This window comes from Poromitra crassiceps (assembly GCF_964638095.1).
Source record: "Poromitra crassiceps genome assembly, chromosome: 8".
In the NCBI taxonomy this organism is placed as follows: domain Eukaryota; kingdom Metazoa; phylum Chordata; class Actinopteri; order Beryciformes; family Melamphaidae; genus Poromitra; species Poromitra crassiceps.
The window spans coordinates 22,293,552-22,318,081 of record NC_139629.1 but is presented as its reverse complement, the minus strand read 5'-3'; the positions used below and the strand labels follow the sequence as shown (position 1 = coordinate 22,318,081).

Below are 24,530 nucleotides of genomic sequence, written 5' to 3'. Positions count from 1 at the left end.
CTGAATCTTGTAGGCCTAATAGGTTTAATTCAGCATTTGTGTGGGTGCTTGTTTTGTGATAGCAAGATAGAAAGAAATGACGACTTCACTTAGGCTATATATACATAAATAGTAATAATGTATATCTTCTGTTATGTGGGAGATGACGAGGAAAAGCTGACTGAAGGCAAATAGTATCCTCAGAACTACTAAACAACACATCGGACACTGTGAACGGAACTTGAATCGTTTAATCGTAGATTATCCTGTTCTTATCACAACCAACGTAGGTCTGTAACGTTGTACACAATTCCGTTCTGACGTCTCTTCTCAACGTGGATAGGTGCTTGCCTGCACCTAAATGCGCTGCGGAGGAGGAGCTGCTCTCATTGTCCAAAGAGGAAACTTCCCTGTCACACTCGCTAGTGTTTGATGTGAACAACGTGGAGGGCAGCTCATACAAGACAGAGCACCGTTGGCAAATCAAAAACAACAGAGTTAACTACTTTCTTCTGTGGATCTGCGCCTTTTCAGCACATCATCTGTGGAATATAACGTTTTAATCCCATGCGTAAAATGGACACGAGGAAAATATGGATTTGCGCACTGTTGGAGAACTTGAGGCATGAGCCGAAATGGAAAAGGTTACCACATCCGAACTGAGGAGAGGACATTTGCTACGTTTAACAAAGTGAAAGAAACAGCTGCAGGTATGAACAGCACCACAACCGACGAGGTGTTTCGGCCGCCCACTATCCCGGTCATAATGTTCATATTCGGGGTAGCGGGAAACGTCATCGCCATAGTGGTTCTCCGAATATCAAGAAAGGAGCAGAAGGAGACGACTTTTTACACTCTGGTGTGCGGGCTGGCAGTGACGGACCTCCTGGGCACCCTGCTGGCCAGCCCGGTCACCATCACCACTTACATGAAGGGCGCATGGCCTGGGGGACCCACTGGAGGTCCACTGTGCCAGTACTCTGGCTTCATCTTGCTCTTCTTCTTCTTGGTCCAGCTCAGCATCGTTTTCGCCATGTCAGTGGAAAGATACTTGGCCATAAACCATGCCTATTTCTACAACGAGTACGTCAACCAAAGACTCGCCGCGCTCACTCTTTTGGCCATTTACATTTCCAACATCGTGTTTTGCGCGCTGCCCAGCATGGGGCTCGGACAGGTGAAGCTCCAGTACCCGGATACCTGGTGCTTCATCGACTGGCAGAATAACGACACGACAGTCGCCACCTTTAACTTGATGTACGCAGGTGTGAACTCGTTCATTGTGCTCGCCACGGTCATCTGCAACGTGATGGTGTGCGGAGCGCTGATCCTGATGCACAAGCGCTTCATCCGCCGCACGTCTCTTGGCACGGACCAGAGGCGCATCGCGGAGCTCAGGCGCAGGCGGAGTTTCAGACGCTTGGCTGGAGCAGAGATCCAAATGGTCATCTTGCTCATAGCCACCTCTGCTGTGGTGCTCATCTGCTCCATACCTTTAGTGGTGAGTATTGGCACTGGCAGCAATAAACCTCACAGTGCAGTTGCACTTGCTGTGTTGCGCAATGCAACTGTTACTATTAGAGGATAGAGTGTAGTTCTTAACTAGGCTACTAATTTGTATCCATATGAATAGGTCACAAAGTAGAATACAGTAGAACACAACAGAATGCAATAGCAGATTGAAAATGAAACCTTGTTAAAATGATCAGGAAGAGACAACGGTATAATAACGCCCTTATTACACCACTTGTTTCACTTCATGAAGTAAATGAGAGACTGAGACAGAGTGTGCCGACTAATTAGTATTACCGTACATACATTCAGCAGATTACAGGATTAACATAGATCAGCACATATCTAGATTTAAAATAGCACAGTACAGCTAATAGGAAACATAGCACATGACTATATTGCATAAATTGATGGGTGTCTAATCGTATTGATTATTTGCAAACATTCTGACAACTATGAGCTGCCATTGCTAGTTTATTCATTGGTGGCTAGCGGAAGGAAGTGTTTGCACATCCATCCCCATAGGAGAGACAAAATACTGCAGAATGAAAATCTGACATTCTTGGATCTATGTGGCCAAAGTCAGTGATCAAGAACTTCACCCCCGTATTCCAGGAAATATCTGCCATCACTCACTGTGACCTCCGTGTCATTTCCTCTTTCACGACTACAAATGACTCTCCTTCTATACTGACTCCTCTTTGTGAGAAGACTGTTGATTAGACGCTTGGGGAAACTCAACAGTCAAAGGCCAGAATGTGAGGGATGATTTTTAATACTGTTTGTATTGGCTTCTTGCCATTGCCTCTGTGCTGCGGTTGCACAAAAGTTACAGTGCAGCCTAGTGTCTATTTAGATTTGAGCATGCCAGCCATGTTTAGATGGGGGGAAAACAATAGATTTGACTGCTCTTATAATTAAAACACAAGTCTGTGTTTTTGAAACCAATACAAGTGTTTTTGAAACCAACTTTTCTTGTTTCCTCTCCTATGTTTTCAGTTGAGGATCTTTGTGAACCAGTTAGGCCTATACAGAAACCAGGTAACTGAGACGAACCAAGACCTTCTGGCCATCCGCATGGCTTCTGTCAACCCCATCCTGGACCCGTGGGTCTACATCCTGCTCAGAAAGACCGTGGTCCTTAAGCTGATGGAGAAAATCAAGTGTCTATTCTGCAAAATGGGCGGTGGACGGCAAGGGAGCAGGGGGCAGTTTCGCTGCGCGGACGGTCGCCTCTCCTCCATCGTGTCGCGGGACTCCCCGTCGCTGGTCTCACGTGAGCTGAGGGAAGTGGTGAGCACGTCGCAGACCTTCCTGTACCACTCCGAGGGAAGCGACGGGAGGCGCGGCTCCTTCCAAGTCCCGAGCGGCGGCTCCAGTCCCCCGGCCGTAGAGAGATCTCTGCTGCGGGACCCCCAGGACAAAGAGGGCCCTCGGAGGGAGAGCTCACAGGGCGTTTTAGAGGCCACAGCACCAGGCAGGACATTTGGCAGGGATCAAGTTTCACCACTAGGGGTTCCACTGGGTCCCAAGGACCAGAGTCTACATGTAACCTTCACAGATGAGACTGTGAACATACAGGAGAAATGCATATAATAGACAAACTATACAAGACTGTGAGGAATCGCGTGGGAACGTGGGAACTTCCATATTGAACTAAAAGCGTTTGGACTGTCTAAAGATAGGACATGATAGCCCAGTGCAAAGACTTGATAATATAGCAGGAGAGGTTCTGGAGACTGAAGAATTCATCAAGTTTGTAGATATCTCATCTGTGTGCCATAGTAGACTGCTGGAAAAAAGAGACAGTTGACAGATTTGTTGCTGAACTAAATATCCATTATCAATGTATTACTCCTCAGTCATATCCTATACCACAAAAAACACCATCACTAAACACACCACAGTGGAATCACACTCAAATTGAGATGTTGTGTATTATGTTTATTTGCAATTATATCAACAAAAAACAGAAAGCAACATGGCATTTTGGAGGAGCTCTTTCGTTGCACTTTCGGAATCAAAACCACTGCAAGGCTGTTAGTAGTAATGTCTGTGTTGTAGTCTTTTGACTGCAAAGAGTTGATGTTAAAATGTGAACTGTGTCCACCATAATGTTAATTTATTTTAAGAATGAAAATACATTTTTGATTGTCTTCTCTGTGAGAAGGTCCAGATAGTTTCTATCCATTTCAAAATTGGTACAATATGAATATGATCATTGGTACTTTTATAAACAATATGATCATACTGGTTGAGTTAGCCGCTCTACCAAACCGCATGAGGTTTAACAACAAAGCTACAACAATATCAGATATCACCCATTAAATTGCATGTGATAATGAAAGGCAGCTATACTGTGACTTATAAGATATTTTTCACAATACACTGAACAATGTTAAGAGGCCTCAAAAAGCAATGTTATTATACAGGTTCATTTTTAATTAATTCAAGAATTAAATTAAATTTAGGGGTACATCAATGTTTTGCCTTTTCTTCTCGAAATGGATCTCATGGTTCAACATTATTTAAATGTTGCTGTAGATACAAATATGAAACTCGTTCATATTTCTGTGTTAAAGTCTGTCATAGCAACAACCAGTATCAGTAGACTACATTTGTTACCGCTGAAACGCCAAGTGTTTTGTGAACAATCTGTGTGTTGTACGAAAATCTTGAATAAAGATAAATATTCACATTAAGCACATGTTTCTCTTTTTGAAACTGAGAGGTGCAGCATAATGCTACCACGGCAAAACCTTGTTACAACCACTTTGCACAATCCAACGCTGATTCTGAAAACAGTACAGACTAAAGATGAAAAATGAGCAATCTCATTTAAGCCTGTTTGTGTTTAGACATCATATTCAGTGAAAATGCATGGTGAATATAATCTGTACAGTGTGTTATAAAAGGAAGAGGAGGGATATAGCCCAATCTCTTAAATAAATAGCACGCTTTTCCACGATTAAATAATGTGGAGTGAATACACCAAATGTCCAAATTGCGTGCAGTGATACGCTGGCAGCAACCGCCCTGCCTGTGAGGAGGAAATACCTGTATAAAATGCATTATACAAACATTTTGAAAGTGTAATACTGTGGTATTTGTATGAAATGTGGTGAGATCAAGTTGATATATCGGCATTTGTGCTTGCTCAGAACTGGTGCTGCACTGTCTTGGACTGTCAGCAAACCTTTTGAACCAGAACGAGGCTGTTATAACGACCACCTGGGCGAGGCGTTGCTGTAGAATAGATGGAATATCGATCAGTCCAGAACAAAACCGCTTTGATGCTGGGAATGAAAATCAATAGGCTCATTACTCAAGGTAAATGGTTGGAAGTGAACTTATCATCAATCATAACAACTAAACTTGTTTGAGATGCACAGAAATGATGTATTTTTTGGAAAGCTTTATGAAATCTGTGCTAATTACCAGGAAAATAAATTACAGACACAAAGGCATTTGAAGTAGCCTAACAGATATTGTGTACAGTTCATGTCAAACAGATTTTGTTTAATTAGCTAGTATTATGTTATGTCATAATGTGCAACACACACTTCAGTCCCTCCCAGGATGACTTTGCAAAGTGTGAAAATTGCACTGAGAAGTCCTGCAATCCAATGTGCAGGGCCGCGGGAAGTAGGGGTGCTGCAGGTGCTGCAGCACCCCCTAGATTTTTTCCAATTTTTTTTTTTTTTTTTTACAAATGTAATGTAATGTAATTACAAATATTTTGCAGTGCACTATGTTCCTTTCTTGTTTAATAATGTTTCGGGAAATGAAAATGTAGCCTATTTAAATAGAATTATCAACAATAACAATCAAGGAAGTTACATGCTTGTAGGCTAGAGAAGAAGATGAAGCGCGCATGCACGCACACGTTGTGTTGAACCAACCAACAACCAATACGAATTGTTTAATCTGGCAATAAAGAAATGTGAACTTGACATGCTATTTTAATAGCCTATTCAAAAATGCACCTCCCACTATATAGCAAAGAGAGGAGTCAATGTTTCTTGATATATGCCATTCAGATCAGAATAATTAGTCTAGTCATTAAGTTTGCTGATAATATTTCTATCATGTTAACTCTGTGTCATGTTAACTGGTGTATTCAGAGCAAATAGGGAGATATAGAGCATTATCATCATGGTATATATTGCCCTCTTTGCTCTGAATGAGTGAGAAAAGGAGAAAATACTGAATAATTACATCACAACAGTATCCTAATGTTAATTTAAAATGAGATATTCCTCTAAATATGGCAAAAAAATGTAAAAAAAAAACGTCCAAATTCTTTCTGGCGGGGCCCGCCCAGCACCCCCTGCTTAAAATGACTTCCAGCGGCCCTGCCAATGTGATGCACTTGTGAAGGCTAAGAAGTACCAGGTTTCAGGAGCAAGTTAAATATTAAGTAGCCTATTCTTTTATTGAAGAGATCTGAGGCACTCGAGAAGGTAGTATATTAAAAAGCCTTTATTCATTAGTTGGCTATCATTTACAGAAAGTTAAAAACATTGCCATTCATGTTATCTGTATTAATCACTAAATGGTCAGCTATTTTCATGACCTTTGCTTGACTATAGAAAATTGCAGTTGCCATCAATTGTAATCAGGGGCAGTGCTAAATACAGAGGTGGGTAAACTATCCAAGCTGAGTATTTACCCACCTTGTTTGCTCGCATTGATTGATACAGTTGATCTGAAAATAGGTGAGTAAATAATCTGCCTTATTTCAAAGGGGTGGGTCAATTGCGTTGACCCACCACTACACCCCCTGATTGTAATGCACAGTAGCCTACAGACAGTAGATAATGTGCTTGATGGTAGCTGAGATAACCCTACATGAGAACATGTTCTTAAATGTACCTGCAATTCTTTACACTAAAAGAAACAGGAACATTTTGAGGTTTTGTCATTTATAGTTTATTATTGATTATTGATTTTCCACGAAAAATGCGGCATATTGGATTTTGATTGGACTAATGAGCGGAAGACCCGCCTTTCTGCGATTCTGATTGGACTAATGAGCGGAAAACCCGCCTTTCTACTTCCCATTCCGGTTGGTGCATGATTCTCCCCCACGAAGTACAGACGGTATGGCGGAAGCATTTGAAAATTGCGGAAGCCAACTCGTCTGTTCTAAGAGACTAAGGTAGACCCAGTTGTGCACAAATCTGGCTACAGGCCTCTTTTCCTCGCCGTGTACTACGGTCATCTGGACTGCGTCCGGATCCTCCTGGAAACCGGGGCCGACCCAAACTGTAGGGGCGAATATCACGAAAACATACGAAGACACCACGCTCATCTATGCTACCCTGAGGGGAAGGGTGGACATACTGCAGGAACTCATCAGGTTCCGTGCCGTTGTTATCATCAACGTTCACACCCCTGAGAGTTCTCCTCTCTACATCAGTGCTACAAGCAACGACCTGGACTGCTTCCACCTGCTGGATGGAGCCGGATGTCCGCTCCCGGCTTATTACAAGCTCTGTCATTGGCTCCGACCATGTCAATCAGAGCGGCTTCCGCTCCCTCCTCCCTGTGTGTTGCTGTATATAGTGCCCTGCCGCCTCAGTGAAAACAACAACGCTAACTAGCTAGCAAGCTAACAGCAGAAACCTACACGCTAGCTCGTTGCTACATGCTGAAAACGGCGAATTGGATTGTTGGAAACTATTTTCCAAGGGCACTGCCGCTAAGCGCCACCCATCGCAATCCCACTATGGAGACCTGCGGCGCCAGACTCCTCGGACGGAAGGGAGAGGAGGCTGGCCAGCGAGACTGCAATGTCTATGACATGATGTCATAAGATGATTTTGGTCAATAATGATGTCATAGTCATACTGATGATGTCATAGACATTGTGACATCATCAACAAAAATGTAAACTCCCTTTTATATAAAGGAGGATAAAGTGGCATTAGAGACACAAGGGAATAATAACCCAGCACACAGCCAGTGCAAAGACAGTCTGTGTTACAGTGACAGACCTGAAGACAATCCAAAGACAGTCTGTGTTACAGTGACAGACTTGAAGACAATCCAAAGACAGTCTGTGTTACAGTGACAGACCTGAAGACAATCCAAAGACAGTCTGTGTTACAGTGACAGACCTGAAGACAATCCAAAGACAGTCTGTGTTACAGTGACAGACCTGAAGGAATGGCTGCTCTAGCACGGTGTGACTACAGGCACCTGCTCCACTATGCTGCCAGAGCAGGAGACCTGGACAAGCTGAGGAGCCTCCTGCAGCAGGAGCACTTCAGAAGGAGGATCAATCGTGGGAGGTACACCCCTTTGGGGATCGCAGCCATGCAGGGTCATGCTGCCTGTGTGGACTACCTGATCACCCAGGGAGCCCAGGTAGACCCAGCTGTGCACAAAGGATACAGGCCTCTTTCGCTCGCCGTGTTCTACGGTCACCTGGACTGCGTCCGGATCCTCCTGGAAACCGGGGCCGACCCCAACAGTAGGGGCCCATACGGATACACCGTGGTCCACTGGGCTGCCCGGATAGGAAGAGTGGACATACTGCAGGAACTCATCAGGTTCCGTGCTCCTGTTGTTATCGTCAGCATTCACACCCCTGAGAGGTCTCCTCTCTACATCAGTGCTATACTTAACCACCTGGACTGCTTCCGCCTGCTGCTCCAGGCCAGCGTTCTGGCCCGTAACGTGGCTTCTCGCCTGCTGGATGTGGTGCTGCATAACAGGTGCCAGGCGGCCTTCGTCCAGCTGCTCCTGGACCACGGTGCCAACCCGGCCCTGGTGAGGAAGCAGCCACAGCTGGAGGAGAGTGCGGATACGGAGGCTCTCAGGGTCTTTCTGGAGGCCAAGAGATGTCCTCGCAGTCTGGCCCATGTGTGTCGGATCCGGATCCGCCAAGTGCTGGGCACACATCACCTGAACCAAGTCCACTCCCTACCACTAACACAAGTGATGAAAGACTTTGTGCTCTACCAAAACTGACTGAAGACTGTCAGTTTATTTATTTTCATTTCCTAGATGTAGTTCTTCAGTGACTGGTTCAAACAAATCCAGGACTAGAGATTAAATACCATCAGCATACACCACATGTAGCCAATCTGGTGCTGCTCTGTCTTGGACTGTCAGCAAAAGCTTTTGAACCTGAATGAGGCCATTATAATATAAACGACCACCTGGGAGAGGCTTTGCTGTAGATGGAATATCGATCAGTCCAGTACAAAATCGCCTTGATGCTGGGAATGAAAATAAATACGGATTACTCGAGGTAAATGGTTGGAATTGAACTTATTATCAATCAAAACAATTAAACTTGTTTGAGATGCACAGAAGTGATCTAAGATTTTTGGAATGTTTTTTTCATGAAATATTTGCTAATTACCAGGAAAATAAATAAGCAGAGACAAAGGCATTAAGAAGTATAACAGATATTGTAATGTGTACAGTTGATCTCAAACACATTTCTATTTGCTATTATCAAGGAAAATATTACTAAATGACATTGAATGGGCGTATAACTCATACAATGTGCCATGTGGTCGTTGCAGTTTCCTTGTAAAAACAGATGTAGATCCTCAGATATTTGAAACAGAATTAAGTGAAATTCAGGCTTTCAGGCATTATGTGCTCTGCAATAACAATAGGCTGAGCCAACATGTCATTGTCGGTGCCATTTTGCTGCTGAGAGAAGACGGCACACTTTTGTCCTCTCCACCGTGATCTCTGCTACAGTGCCGATGACTAAAACACACTCAGTTCAGATGGCATGGCACCACTCACAGGGCTATGGATTTCTCTTTGCAGCGAATGATTTGTGCCCGACGTCCCAGAGCCAAAGACCCTTTCTCTGAGAGACGTCCCACTAAAGAGGGTGGTGACCTCAGGCGAAGAGGTCTGTTTGCAGCTGTCCCGTCTCGTCTCCTGGGGGGACCAGCGGGAGTGAACGACTTAACAGTCGTGATACAGTTTTAATAGAGGGCAAAGAATGACTGACTCTCCTTGGAAACCTGTCTCCTCTTTCACCACCTCCGCAGCTAACGCCAACACTACTCTATAAGTGATAGCCTGCTTTAGCCATATGAGCCGCTTTATACCAGCAGCCTGGGGAAACAATTGGTTATTAGATGCCACTCAAAAATCAATGCGTCTTCAAGCTGCTGCCTGTCAGCATAGCCATGGAGTTAAGCAGAGCATGTGGCTTTTAGCACAGGGAATCCAGAATGAGATGGATATAAAATAATAACTATTTGTATTGTGGTTGTCTTAGTTACAAACATGTTAATAATCAGCTATAATAAAGGAAAAACGTGTAATGCTGGCTGCATTAAGGCCTTAATAAAGATCGTTCTGCAAAATGCATCATCTTTTGTCTCTTTTTTTTCCTTCTGTATTCTGCATTTTGGTAAGATTCTGTCAGATCAGTGCCAGTGTTTTCCATTGTTTCAGCTAAAGTGTTCAAGTGGCTGGTTTAAGTGTTAATCAGAGTGATGGCCTGTGGGTAGAAACTGTTTTTGTGTCTGGTGGTTTTTGGCCTACGGTCCTCTGTAGCGCCTGCCGGAGGAGGGGAGGAGTTCAAACAGATCATGGTGGCCATGGTGAGATGGGTCAGTGATGATCTTCCCTGCCCCCCTTTCTGGACTCCACTATTTTCTCTGCAGTCCTGCCTGTCTGTTGTAGTCTGTACTGTCTGTACTGTCTGTACTGTCTGTGCCTGTCCTGTTTGGTGGCAGACCCAAACCAGACAGAGATGGAGTTGCAGAGGACAGACTGGATGATGGCAGTGCAGAATTGGATCCGCAGTAGCTCTGGGTTCTGCTTCCTGAGCTGGCGTAGGAAGTACAATCTCCGCTGAGCCTTCTTGATGACGGTGCCTACGCTGGCCTCCCACGTTAGGTCCTGGGAGATTACTGTATGGATCACAGGAACTTACAATGATATTGGATGTGGTGGTAGTTTAGCTACTTTACATCCACCTAATCTAACCTTACATTAGCTTGGAGTTGAATTTAGACTTTCATAAGCAATAAATGGCAACATCTTATATTACAGAGCTTTTAACGCACTACAGAAGCAGTGTTGCAGATCCAGTTGACTTTGACACTACCAGTTTAAACACTCAAAACCAGGAACAGAAATATCCCTGCGCAGCAAACTGTAGCACCTATCCCCATACAATCCCCCCCACGTATGTATGTACGTACGCAGGCGCACGCACGTGTGTGTGTGTGTGTGTGTGTGTGTGTGTGTGTGTGTGCGTGTGCGTGTGCATGTGTGTGTGTGTGTGTGTGTGTGTGTGTGCACAACACAGACACAATTTGGAAATACGCTTACTGTGAAATAACTGATTCAAAGCCTCATTCACATTGAACAGTATAACTGCAATATTTGGAAAATATGTATAAGCCTTTGTTTATCATGTGTGGCTCATTTATACGTATACTGTACATACATTCTTTCAAATATACATATTTAAAATAAGACACTTTACACCACACTTTTGATCATGTTTTTTGTTTTGTTTTTCTGTGTGTGAGTACCTGACAGCAACGCAAACCGGAGTCAAATTCCTTGTATGTGTACATACTGTACTTGGCCAATCAAGCTGATTCTGATTCTACTCTGAAGGAAAGTTCAGACTGTGCAGTCAGTGTTGTTGCCACAGTAGAATGATGATTTAGTGATACCGATGCAGCCAACATCACATTGTACTCACAATCATGGTTGTTTATGACCTATAATGATTTTGAACTGAAAAATCAAGATAGCATTCAGGCCATTGGAGGCTGTTATTATCAAATACCTTTGATATAATGACATGACAGCAAAGTTTTCACTTGACACAGATTATGCAGACTTCTTATCAGGACAGCCACTGTCAGGACACTTAGAGTTTTTGCCATTCAAAACTCAATCTTTGTACTTGGAATATAGCTGCTTCCTCTGGAAATCAGATTAGATGACACACTTCATCACATATTTCCCAACAGAGTTCATCTCTGAGAGGAAAACTGACTTGTCCACCACTGAGAAATATCTTATCTGATCTAACATCTGGAATGACTAACATCACTCAACATGAGATTCACGGCGATACCGCACACACTGTGATGTCCAAGGCAAATTTCCCACTGGGACAATAAAGTCTATCCTATCTCATGGTGAATTAGTATTTCCATTTCATGTGAATCATTCACCCAAAACGGAAATGTTACTTCCCTATAGCAAGGAGGAGAAATCTTTGTAATGACCCGGCAGCAAAGATTTTCAAATATATATGAGCCAGCAAGCAAATGTTAAGGTAGTCAACTTTAGTGTCTTAACATTTTAAGTGGTCAATTAATGGATATGATTTTGATTGATTGATTTTATTGTTGGATAAAGGCTGACGACATCCAAGGGATGACATGAAAAAACACTTATTTCCATCATGGTTCCCGGTTCCATAATGGTCCCTGGTTCAGAAGGTCATCAGCTATTATCTCTTAATGAATGGACAGCCTCCAGCGAATCAGACTCAAGTACCACACCTTTCTTTTGACCCATTCATAGCCTTTTCTAACCAGATTGTTATGCAGTACATTTTGTTCAGTCTTGCATCATTATGAAAGTGAAAAGTAAAAAAAAAAAAAAATCTTAACTGGCTATATCATGACTCATGAGTAGGCTACCGTTTGCTCTGGAGCAAAGGAGTTTCCAGAAGACTTCCCCCACTCATCTGCTCTTGAGCATGTGCTTTTGATGACTGACATATTCCAAACAGGTCAGCATATCCTCTTAAGCAGAAAGATGAATCAGTGTTGCATGTTTACAGTATGTGACCTCTTTAAGGGTGAATATATATATATGGACAGATGTCTTTAGCCTTATTCACAGAGCTACCATTATGTTGGGGCATCCAGAGCCCCCGTTATAGAAATCAAATTATTTCTATATTTATACTCATAGGCCAAAGAGCACGCTTGAGCAGTGAAGCTGTGAGAAATTGGTATTATTATTATTTTTATCTCATGTTCCACTAACACCAAAGTTGCAGCATGTTTGATGGAGTATTTGAAATGGCCCACCCTCTATACTGCCACCACTCAGCAGATCTGAATCAATTATGATCCAGTGCTGTTTGCATGTTAGCATTTATTCTTTAGATTAATTTAAAGAATAGTTTTTTAGTCACATTTATTTACAAATACTGTATATATACCGTATAGCAGGGATACTCAACTTGCTTTGCCCGGGGGTCACTTTCGTGAAATGATAGAAGGCCAGGGGCCAGTTAATAAACAATCAATATACATTTTTCTGTAGCAGATTGTAGGTTTTTGGGGTGTCAGCCGGAGTTTAGTCTGACAATGTTGTGCACACCGGATAGTTAGTTAGGTTAAGTTAAGTACATACATAAGTACCTGGGTAGCGAGCAGACGGCAGTATTTGACAATTTAGCAGCTAAATCATAGATTATTGAAAGATATTCCATATTCCAGACTGAAATGCTATAACAGAAGTGGAGTATTGGCCAGAATGACATGAACATTTGGACACTTATTCAGCGGGTATCTTGCATGTTGAGTTCAGGTGCACTGTAAAAAAAAAAAAAAAGTTGAATATCACTGCCGTATAAGTGTATATTTTTGCTTTGCCTCTCAAAGAGAAATTGCCGCAGGTTGCAGACTGTCAAAGCAATTTGATGTGCAGAAAAATGTTTCGAAATGATATATCATTTTGTATTCGCTTAAGGCATTTGGTGTTTGGGATTTTTACAAGGTGCCACTTGACAAATCAGCCACTAAGAATGTTAGAACATGTTTTCTTTCTACACCATAATGGTCAAATTTGGAGGTGGCAGGTTCAATCTCAGGCCAGCATGGTATGAAAACCTGTCCCGTCTGTCCAAACTTATCTCTAGAAAACACAGAGGTACAAGACAACCATGATGAGACTTAAAAAGTCAAAACACAAATAATTGAAATAGACCTATTTTTCTTCACTTTTATTTATTCAGGAAATATGAGCATACACATGCCCTTATTTAACAACACCCTACTTCACATTTACATTTACACAACATTCATACAGGAGGATACTCAATGCTAATTGGCCAGAGGATTCATTCATTTAAGGTGAGACACTACAGGTGAATAGGGTTTAACTGATATCACCAAGAAACTTCCTCAGTTTATTACTTACACTAAGACAATCATTTTTATACAAGTTCTTCAGAAATATTACATTTAAATTTATATTTACAGTCTATGGTTTAAATATGCAAATGAGGAATGATCTAATTATAGGGTTCCTACACATTTTCCATTTAAAATGTCCATACTTTTATGGACTCAAATTTCCAGACTCCTCTGTCAGAACATATTTGACATTTGAGTACACAAGGGTGTCACTTTGTGTTGAAAAGTGCTGGGGTCATGTCCCCATTGTAAATGACACAACACACATGGACACACCACAATTTGGAGGTTTTGGGTTGGAGCCTCAGTGAAAGCCTGGACTTGGACTTTGAAGAACTTCTCAAGTGAAGCATGAAAGGCTCTGACAGAAATGGCTTGACCTCGTGAGACTCAGTGGACATCCAGCACAAAAGACTGAAAAGCTCTGAGAAACCATGTCTTAACCCCTTCAAATGTGATACAAATCAGGCTATGAACAAACACCCTCTGTAAAAACCTTCAGATTAAAGATACGAAGACAACTGGAAAGTTTGGTGTACTATATGTACTGTAAGTGCTACTGAAGTGGAGATTTCTGGCTCAGTCAGAGTATGAGGAAAAAAATAATTTTGAGAAAACAGCCTTTATAGATCACGTTGTCAGAAATCGGCACCAGCCAATGAGATTTTGTGTTTTGCTTGGTTGGTTGCTGAAGCGGATACAAAGGAATTGATCATATTGGGATCCGGTAACATTGTACAGGAGAAGGAGAGCTTTACACTGCTACTTCAGGGGCAGAGCGCCATCCATAGATAGAATGCAAACTTTCGGTGAATTTAGGAGTAATGTACAGATGCAACATAGACAAAGTGTTTTCTTTCCACTAGTCTGAAAGAAGACATGTTATGGAAGCGATATATGACAGACTGTTTCATGTTAACATGTTCTATGTATAGAGAGTTCAAGTGAACGTCACTTCCTCTCTTTCTCTGTTTACCAGTGTCTGAAAAAAGATGAATGGTGGTGAACGGAGAGCTACGTTACTTCCCGTTTGAATTGTGCCACGGGGGTACACATCATGTTTGTCAATGTAAACGATAACTTTGCAAGTCGAGAAAGTCGCAGTTTGTGGTAAAACTGTGGCACTATGTTATAAATCAGAAAGACTACAAAGACTACGCACAACCAGTGTGGCATAAGTGATGTCTCTCCCGCCGGTCCATGTTGTTGATGGTGTGATGTATATTGTGCGACACGAGAGATGTAGTCGATTGACAAAACTAAACCTTACGTTTCAGTTTCAGGACAAACTGCGACTTTCTTGACATGCGTAGTTATCTTTTAAATGGACAAAATTTACATGTGGACCCCGTGGCACAATTCAAACGGGATCAAAACAAGTAACGTATCTCTCCATTCACCACCATTCATAATTTGGTTATGAATGCTGGTGCACAGAGAAAGGCAGGAAGTGACGTTCACTTTGGCTCTCTATATGTATCGGTTGTCCCTATTCAAATAAACATTGGAAAAAAAGCCCAAAATCTAAAAATTGACCAGTGCAAGAAAAAGCCGGCTGTGTCTCACCTTAAATTACACTGTGACAAAATAGCTTCAACATAAACGTTTGATCACTATTCCAAATGAATGAGCTAGCAAGGTTTGACCGTTTCATTTGAGCCAAACCTGGCATACAGTCCTTTACTTGGTCTTCACGCTGGCTTCCGAATAAGCACGTTTTTTAAGCACGGCTCACAAAAACAGCAGCTTGAGAAATAAGCTCATTCAGCCCTGAAATGACAATGTAACCGAGGAGGGTGACGACTTCGTCCTCTCAGACCATGTTCAAACTCCCCGGGCCTTGACCAGCTGCTCCTTGGACGAGGACGCCGTGTCCGCCGACCCCTCCTCTTCGATCGGCACGTTTTTGATATTCCCCTCCGCGTCTACGACCACAGCCGTCCTCTTCAGCTCTTCGTAGCGCGTCTGTCGCTCGGCTACGGCCACGCAGGCGTCCAGCACCTCGTCCGACTCAAAGTCATCATAGTCCCGCTCCAGCTCGGGGGCGCGCAGCAGCAGTTTCTGGGCCTCCTCCTCTTGCCGGGTTTTCTCCCTCGCCGCCCGCTGCTGCTGCTGCAGCCTCCCTGCCCAGGCCAGGTCCTCCTGCCACAGGGCTCGCTCCGAGGGACACAGGTGGACCGCAACCTGGAACGACCTCACCGCCTGCCGGCCACAGCAAACACACAGGACAAACTGTTGATTGATTTATCAATTAATATGAAGGATATAAAGCCATGAAAAAACTTGTGGTTTGGTTTAGTTCCCAGGAGATCTCTACATCAAAATGAACAGTGTTGGGGGTAACTCATTACAAAAGTAACATATTACATGTAATATATTACTTTTAGCAGTAACTCAGTAATAGAACTTATTACTTATAGGATTTCAGTCATATTATACCAGTTACTTTGTCGAGTTACTTTTTTTTAATCAAAGCACATATTTAAATCATTTCCTAATCAAACTGTGTTTTTTTATGCAAATAACCACTATAGATGACAATAACAAAGGAAAAGGATAACATTTAGAATTTTGGATGGTTTACACTGACTTCAAGACAGTTTAAATTATTTTTCTCGATTGTTCCGGAGCGCCGATGTCATTCTGCTACTGCAGTTATTTTCGTGAAAGTAATGCAAAAGTAGTGTAATAAGTAATGAGTTACTCTACACAAACAGTAATATTGTAAAGTAATGTATTACTTTCAAATGAAAGTAACTAGTAATATGTAGTATATTACATTTTGAAAGTAACTTCCCCAACACTGAAAATGAATAAAAATGGGAATTTACCATATTACTGGCCTATATTTTCATCTGATTTTTATATGATAAACTGCAGGGGTGGGGGGGAAATCAATACAGCATAGTGATATTTTCTGTGGCAATATCGATATATAGCGCAATATATCGCACGAATGCCAAGTATCACAATATTATATTATATAAATTGTCAAGTGCATACAACATTTGTTATGACAGTGTTGGTCAGTCTCTCTGCTTGACAATCCCATTTTGCTGCAATATAAATGATTAAAGTAAGATTAACAGACTGGAAACTTCATCTCAGTAGATAAAACAGATGTTGACCCCCCCCCCCAAAAAAACGGCAAATGCATTGACCTCTCTATTTCAGAAAAAAAGTGTGCTTTTTAAGTTTTTATTATTAACAATATGAGAACAAGAACAACAGAAAAGAGTCACAATTCTCTGGCAGGGCAACGAACCCAAATGTTCCATGCTTCTCTTAGAAACCACTCCAGCCTCTTATGGATGTTTAAATCACAGAGAAATTGTTGCTGTAGCTGTAATAGTTAAGAGTACCATAAAATAATCACTCAAACTCGAAGTGAGGAGAAGTTTACGACTGACAGTTCTATAGCCCAAGGTTTGTGTATTCTCTGTAAGTCTCACAGATGAATAGTATGAGGCTGACGCTGGTGCAGCTCAATGAGCTGCTGGGCCATGCGTCATCACAAGAGGAGTGACCAGTTCATTCAGAAGACTTCAGTGTCACTCAGCTGACTGTGCATCTGTAGATCCAGTTTGACGTTATTATCACGCGGAATGGAATCAATGGTTAATGGGGCCATATGTCAATCCTGAGCATGATCATTTTCTGCCAGGGGAAATTGTGAAATGAATCCGCCCCCTAAGTGGCTGCTCATACAGTCGTGACTGATGAGTTCATAAATCACCACTGATAGAGACCCAAAGGAGCTGGGTGCGGTTAAAAATAGATGTCGGAAATCTCTCAAAGCAAATTCCAAACTTTCCTGACAACAAGTTATTCCTCAAAGGGAGATGAAAGGAAGCCAATCGATAAGTGATCACAAACAGATATGTGAGCAGTTGACTTTACAGGGTCAAGGCACAAGAGTGATCCAATTGGCTGCCTTGGCTGGCCTTTCAACACTCATTTTGATCAGTACAGCCATGACTGCTGAGCCTAGTCAATTAACCCTTGTGCCCTACTATCAAAAAATCCTTAACTTACCATTGGGATCCATGGCATGGATTTTGATATTCATCAATTCAATAAGCATGATAGTCTCATGAAGACAAAACCTCTGAAAGCTTAAAAATAAGCAAACGACCGCTTGCAATTTAGGACCATTAGATATCCACCCAAAAAGACTCTACAGTAGATGCAGATGAGATGAGAAGTCTAATCTTTCTTTCACATTCTAAATGCATTGAGGAAAGCTTCGCTCCTCAGGAGTTGCACCTGCGGATAGAGACTATATGAGGCCCTGTTTACACGAGAACGCTCCCTGCATAAAACTGAAAGTGTGCGTTAAGGCCATGGCACACCAATCAAACATTCTCAAACAAACACCAACAAACACCAACAGACAATTGTCTGTGAATGTTGGCAGATGTTGGAGATTGTTTGAAAGCATGGCACACCGACCAAACATATTCAGCACAACAGTCCCAAACATGTAAAAAAGAAACACCAGAAAAATAGAAACTGCACTGTGTTACAGCACATAGAAGATGGCTCAGACTGACAAAGTTAGTTATACATCTGTCGAGTAATACAATGATACACCCAGTTTATTTATTTTGTAGCGACAGATGGCATTAAACGCCACACTCACGTGACGCTTCTTGAGAGAGAGGTGAGGGAACGTGCATATTTCTGCAGACTTTATCGAGGGACCATGAAGGCGTCATGTGACAGGCAACGCTAGTTGAAGCCTGGACCTGGAGGTCCTGCTGATGGCAGCTGCAACAGTGTTTTCTCTGCTATCAACCTGGTTAATCTCGCTATATTCTTCATCACAGCGGGTCATTACCCACTGTGCACTTAATCGTGCACTAGTTCTGCATAAGCACCTGCAGCTCTCTCCTTATTTTACTGACGTTCTCAGTGATCACACGGCTGTTTACATGTGTTTCTGAACGGCTAGCTAGTTATTAGCATAGCTCGTTGTTAGCCGTCATGGATGTTCTCTCTCTCCCTCATTATGTAACCTTGCTGCGCAAAACATTACTTATTTGCGGGAGTGCATGGGAGAAGTCTCCCGCTAGTGTTGTTGATGCCCAGTGTGATGGCACATGGTTGGCAGAGAAACGTATGTTTGCTGCGTCGCGTGTAACGTTAATTTAGAGGAGGCTCTGCTCTGCCTCTGACCAAACTGACCAGACAACCGCATGCGGCGCGCATGCGTGAGCTCCGTTTCCATGGATACGCGACTGAAAACATGGGAAGTTACAGACAACAGCGAACAGCGAACAACGCCGGATTGAACAAGTCGAATCCTGGCAAACATGACAGAACATCGCCGAACACGAACAGACAAGGACAGACAGCTATGGCACACCAAACGAACATTTGTCTTTGTTCGTGTTTGTTCGTGTTTGTTTGTGTTTGTTTGAGAATGTTCGTTTGGTGTGCCATGGGCTTTAGTGTCTTCCTTTTCCACGGCAACGGCCTTCTTTGGGCCTGAAAATGCAAAAAAGTGCAAACAGGTCCCAGAGTGGAATTATTTGATTAGGCCGCCCTTACCGTCACTGTGTAAAGTGGCGAAACGTGATTGAGGTGACGACACAGCCCCCCTTTGCCATGGAAGACAATGCTAGACAATAGGAGCATTCAACTAGCCCAAGCCTGATGGAACAAGTGAATCGCAGTGGCATTCAACAAACAGGATAATGGGGGGTGGTGCAGTGGTAAGCACTGTCGCCTCACAGCTCGAAGGTCCTGGGTTCGATTCCCACCTGGGACGCTGTGAACGCTGAAGGAATGCGTGCCCGTCCGCATGTCCTCGAGTGCCCACCGCCCGGGTGGGGTCGTCAAAAGGGCCTTCCTGTGTGGAGTTTGCATGTTCTCCCCGTGCCTCCCGGGGGTTTCCTTCATATAGGAACCCCCTTCACCAAAACATGCAATATCCTGGTTGCTAGTGATGTGGTGCCTCCTCTGGTCGTTAGGGGCGCCTGTTCGGAGGGAGGGGAACTCGTTGGAATAGCGTGATCCTCCCACGTGCTATGTCCTACCGGTGAAGCTTCCTCTGTCAGGTGAAAAGAAGCGGCTGGCTAACTGCCCATGTCTCGGAGGAAGCATGGAGCCAGTTTTCAGCTCTCCCCAGATCGGCAGAGGGTGGAGCAGCAACCAGGATAAATATAAATTAGCACTAATGGGGGATAAAAAATCTGGAAAAAAAACAACAACAGGATAACAAGTTACTAAAAACACATCATCTGCGTTAAGTGCCCGCTATTAACTTGGCGCATATTAATTGATCACTCCCGCATTAAATAATTGAAGATCCTCAACTCACGGCCACATGCATTGATTTCCCAAGTGCTGCAAAAGAAAACGGGTCTTTTTTATGTTGCTTTACTGGGTTTTTATTCTGTAATTAACCAATCTGGAGCAGTTCATCACCATTCATGACTTCTGTGTCACTCTATATCGTGTGGAAAATTAATTTAAAATCCTATAAAGTTAGGCGTTTTTACCTTCAAAATAAAAACAGTAAATTATAACTGGGTAAAAAAAAAAACGGAATTGTCGACTCACTACGGGTTAAAATTGACTTTTAATTGTCTGTGTTCTATGTGTTCTGTGTATTTCGGATCACACCCAAAAACAATGCAACATGCATCAATAAGGCTATTAGTGTATTTGATTGCCATTATTGTGAAGGTTTTAACCAGAAGTTTCAATGTTATTCTGGCTCACTTGACGTGGCTCTGAGTTTTTTCTGCGGCTTCAGTCTGCACGCGGATTGTTATCACAAACGTCTGTGTGTATAAAGGCAAAATCAGAGGCGAGGAGGCTACGAGAGTTTGCCATTTTATGCAGAGATCGTTGTCGTCTAAACATGGCCTGAGACCCACTGTGATGCAGTGAGCCACTCCTCATATGAAAAAGCAGTCAAATGTCAAAGCCAAGCCCTCTGGCCAGCCTGCAGCTGACACCAGGCCAGCCAAGTGTCACGCATCAAAGCCCTCTGGCCAGCCTGCAGCTGACACCAGGCCAGCCAAGTGTCACGCATCAAACAGGAAAGCATCTGATGAACAGTAAAAAAGGAGCTGTGGTCATTTCCCCTCTAGTCTCTTCTTGGTGCTCGACCACAATGGCTTTAGCAGAGAGAAGACTTTCACTACACTGCAAAAATGTGCACATTAACAAGTCATTGAGTCTATTATCACGTCTTAAGATGTCAAATCAAGTGGGCACAAAAATCAGCCGATGGTGCAAGTTAACCCACTTGTTTACAATTCAGTTTTCCATATTTTGAGATATTTTCTTGTGAAAAGATCTTGAAATAAAGCGAATCGCACCACTGGTATCGGCGTCACGTTATTCGAGAAAGGGTTTCTTCTTAAACATTTATGCAAGGTTGCATTTTATACTCGCGGCCTTCGTGGTTGTATGCCTCCGCAAACAAGTCAAGTTGCAGTCTACAGACATCCATGTCTGGTCAGACTCATACAAGCACATAGCTTGTAGCCCACGACACAGTAAGGTAAAGGTAAAGTCCCACTGATTGTCACACAATGTGTGAAATTTGTTCTCCGCATTTGACCCATCCCCTGGGGGAGCGGTGAGCGGCAGCGTGCGCCGCGCTCGGGAATCACATGGTGATTTAACCCCCCAATTCCAACCCTTTGATGCTGAGTGCCAAGCAGGGAGGCAATGGGTCCCATTTTTATAGTCTTTGGTATGACTCGGCCGGGGATCGAACTCACAACCTCCCAGACTCAGGGCGGACACTCAGACCACATGGCCACAGTGGTGTGGCCAAAATGCTCCTACCCTTACCCTAACCCTAAACCACCCACTAACCCGCAACCCACCCCTCGAACCCAGACTGTCTAGGACAGAGGTTCTCCCCTTACAAGATAGAAAATCTCCCTGGGACGCCCTCATTCTGATTTGTGATTTTGGGCTAAGCTTTAATTGTTTCCACGGTAACGTGCTTGACTTTTACATTGATAGGTTTGTTAGATTAGAATGTAATCCATGAACCATTTTAGATTTAAAGCATACAATATTTTCGTTGAACTATGAAGCTTTTGCACACAATAAAAGTTTTTATTTTTATTTTCCTGAAAACTTTTCACGGACCCCCTGGCAAAGTGCAGCGGACCCCCATTTGAGAACCACTGGTCTAGGACCTTCCTATTCCTAGCTATGGACCCTTTCACCTAGCACCACCCCTTCCCTCACCACGCGCCCTCCCACCACCCACATCCCCCTAGCCACTCCCCCTACCCACCCCTCGAATCGCAACTCTCTACGACCTTCCTATCCCTAGCTACGGCCCGTTTACCTAGCCCCGCCCCCTTCCTTTATGGAACGGACAAACGTGAGGGCGCAGCAGTGACCTTGACAACAATTCTCTCAAGGCGTTCCTGAGATTATCGCGTGAACGGGCGGTGGTGAGGTGAGGTCACAGTGACCTTGAACTTTGACCTTTGACCAGCAAAATCTAATCAGTTCACCCTTGAGTCCACGTGGACGTTTGAGCCAAATTAGAAGGAATTCCGTCAAGGCGTTCCTGAGGTATCGTGTTAACGAGCATCAGACGTACGTACGTACGAGTCCAGTGGATGTTTGAGCAAAATTTGACTTACGGACAACCAGAAAACATAACTATCGCCGGCGGAGGCATAAAGAATGTATTATAATTCTTATATACCAGGTTTTATGGGTAAGTGACAAACAATAAAATAACAAGCTATGGCACCCGCTATATATTATGTAGGTACTTTCCACTTCTCCCTAGAGTGAGGGAGACAGACACTTATTAAAGAGAACATGGGGAATCACTGCACTCACATTTGCACAAACAGAGTCTACTCAAACATGTTGATGCACACCGTTTCTACCACTCGACTGAACACGCCTCGCTAAAAATAGATGTCCTGTTTTTTTTTTCTTCCTTCCCCAATACCTTCATTATATATGGAGGTGTGTCTATATTACCTTCATTATATATGGAGGTGTGTCTATATTTGGCTTAGCTTTAGCTCAAGTACCTTTCAACACTTCCCATTGTTGTTTTGGGTAGGACAGCTCTGTAGCTCCGGGACATGTGGGATCCACACACACACACACACACACGCGCACACGCGCACACGCGCACACACGCACACACGCACACACGCACACACACACACACACACACACACACACACACACACACACACACACACACACACACACACACAGCGCCATTAGCTATCGGGGATCTGAGTTCAAGCCTTTCTAAATGGGTAAACAGTGTAGCTATGATCAGCAGCTTTTCATACACGCACACGTCCTGGCCTGTTCTGTGCCACTTGAAGCAATCCGCCGTGTGTCTGCTGTGACCCAGGCCCCTGGGCCGTGCTGTGCCCCAGGCCCCTGGGCCGTGCTGTGACCCAGGCCCCTGGGCCGTGCTGTGCCCCAGGCCCCTGGGCCGTGCTGTGCCCCAGGCCCCTGGGCCGTGCTGTGCCCCAGGCCCCTGGGCCGTGCTGTGCCCCAGGCCCCTGGGCCGTGCTGTGCCCCAGGCCCCTGGGCCGTGCTGTGCCCCAGGCCCCTGGGCCGTGCTGTGACCCAGGCCCCTGGGCCGTGCTGTGCCCCAGGCCCCTGGGCCGTGCTGTGCCCCAGGCCCCTGGGCCGTGCTGTGACCCAGGCCCCTGGGCCGTGCTGTGCCCCAGGCCCCTGGGCCGTGCTGTGCCCCAGGCTCCTGGGCCGTGCTGTGCCCCAGGCCCCTGGGCCGTGCTGTGCCCCAGGCTCCTGGGCCGTGCTGTGACCCAGGCCCCTGGGCCGTGCTGTGCCCCAGGCTCCTGGGCCGTGCTGTGCCCCAGGCCCCTGGGCCGTGCTGTGACCCAGGCCCCTGGGCCGTGCTGTGCCCCAGGCTCCTGGGCCGTGCTGTGACCCAGGCCCCTGGGCCGTGCTGTGACCCAGGCCCCTGGGCCTGCTTTGAAAGAGGCACTTCATCTCCGAGGCGGTACAGGGATTCAACAAAAAAAAGTGAAAGATAAGTACGTTTTATTTATTTATTTATTTATTTTATTTATTTATTTATTTGTTCCGATCATGATGTTACATACATGATAATACATACATGCAATTCAATATACATTCCATGGCCGGAAAGGAGCAGGAAGAAGAAAAACTTATATTACCTGCCCCCTATTCAAAACTTAAATAAACAAATTAAATGGTCTGCCGATTCCAATTACAACATTTCAATAAGACAGCACATTTATAACTCATATGGGAAGAAATACAAATAAAGTTATGAGCCGCGAGTTTGAAACAAAATTTACAAATATTAGAAATATCTATGACATTTAGGCAACAATTTCATATTGCCTAAATACTCTTTGTTTATACAATTTTTTGAACTGAAAAACACTTAAACTAGCCTTTACATCATTAGGTAATGAATTCCACAGTTTGATACCTGTAACTGAAACACACATCTGTTTTAAGGTGGTCCGTGCATACTGATGCTTAAAATGATATTTCCTTCTATTGTCCTCGTCCATTGAACAAAAAACAAACAATTTTTGCAAATTTACTGGCAAAATACTGCGTTTTGCTTTGTACAAAACTAACAGTGTCTGTAATTCAATTAAATCTTTAAGTTTGATTAATCCAGATTTAATAAACAGTCTGTTGGTATGTTCTCTAAAGTCTACATTATGAATGATTCTTACTGCCCTTTTCTGTAATATAAACAATGGCTTTATGTTGCTTGGATATGTGTTGCCCCACACTTCCACACCATAAGAAAAATAAGGCAAAATAATCGAACAGTACAAAATCCTCATCGCCTTATAATCCAACACGTATTTTGCTCTGTTCAATACAGAAATATTC

At 43.7% G+C, this 24,530-nt stretch overlaps 2 protein-coding genes across 2 annotated transcripts in view; one reads left to right on the top strand and one right to left on the bottom strand.

The window, feature by feature from the left end:
• The first annotated feature begins 390 nt into the window (after nucleotides 1–390).
• On the top strand, nucleotides 391–4,181 carry ptger4b (prostaglandin E receptor 4 (subtype EP4) b). Its single transcript, XM_083641514.1, has 2 exons — nucleotides 391–1,480; nucleotides 2,491–4,181. The coding sequence occupies exons 1-2, from the start codon at nucleotides 605–607 to the stop codon at nucleotides 3,085–3,087; spliced, it is 1,473 nt and encodes a 490-aa protein (XP_083497640.1). The 5' UTR covers nucleotides 391–604; the 3' UTR covers nucleotides 3,088–4,181.
• A 9,339-nt stretch (nucleotides 4,182–13,520) lies between these two features.
• Nucleotides 13,521–24,530, bottom strand: part of ttc33 (tetratricopeptide repeat domain 33) — a 34,901-nt gene continuing 23,891 nt past the window's right edge. The window contains exon 5 of the mRNA XM_083641420.1: nucleotides 13,521–15,863. Coding sequence (XP_083497546.1) covers nucleotides 15,486–15,863 — 378 coding nt within the window. The 3' untranslated portion in view covers nucleotides 13,521–15,485. The remainder of the gene's footprint in view (nucleotides 15,864–24,530) is intronic.

What these genes read in the sequence shown, in the direction of transcription:
- ptger4b (XM_083641514.1), top strand. Translation starts at nt 605, where the DNA reads ATGAGCCGAAATGGAAAAGGTTACCACATCCGAACTGAGGAGAGGACA. An exon ending in TCTGCTCCATACCTTTAGTG is followed by an intron (nt 1,481 to 2,490) that starts GTGAGTATTGGC and finishes CTATGTTTTCAG; the next exon opens with TTGAGGATCTTTGTGAACCA.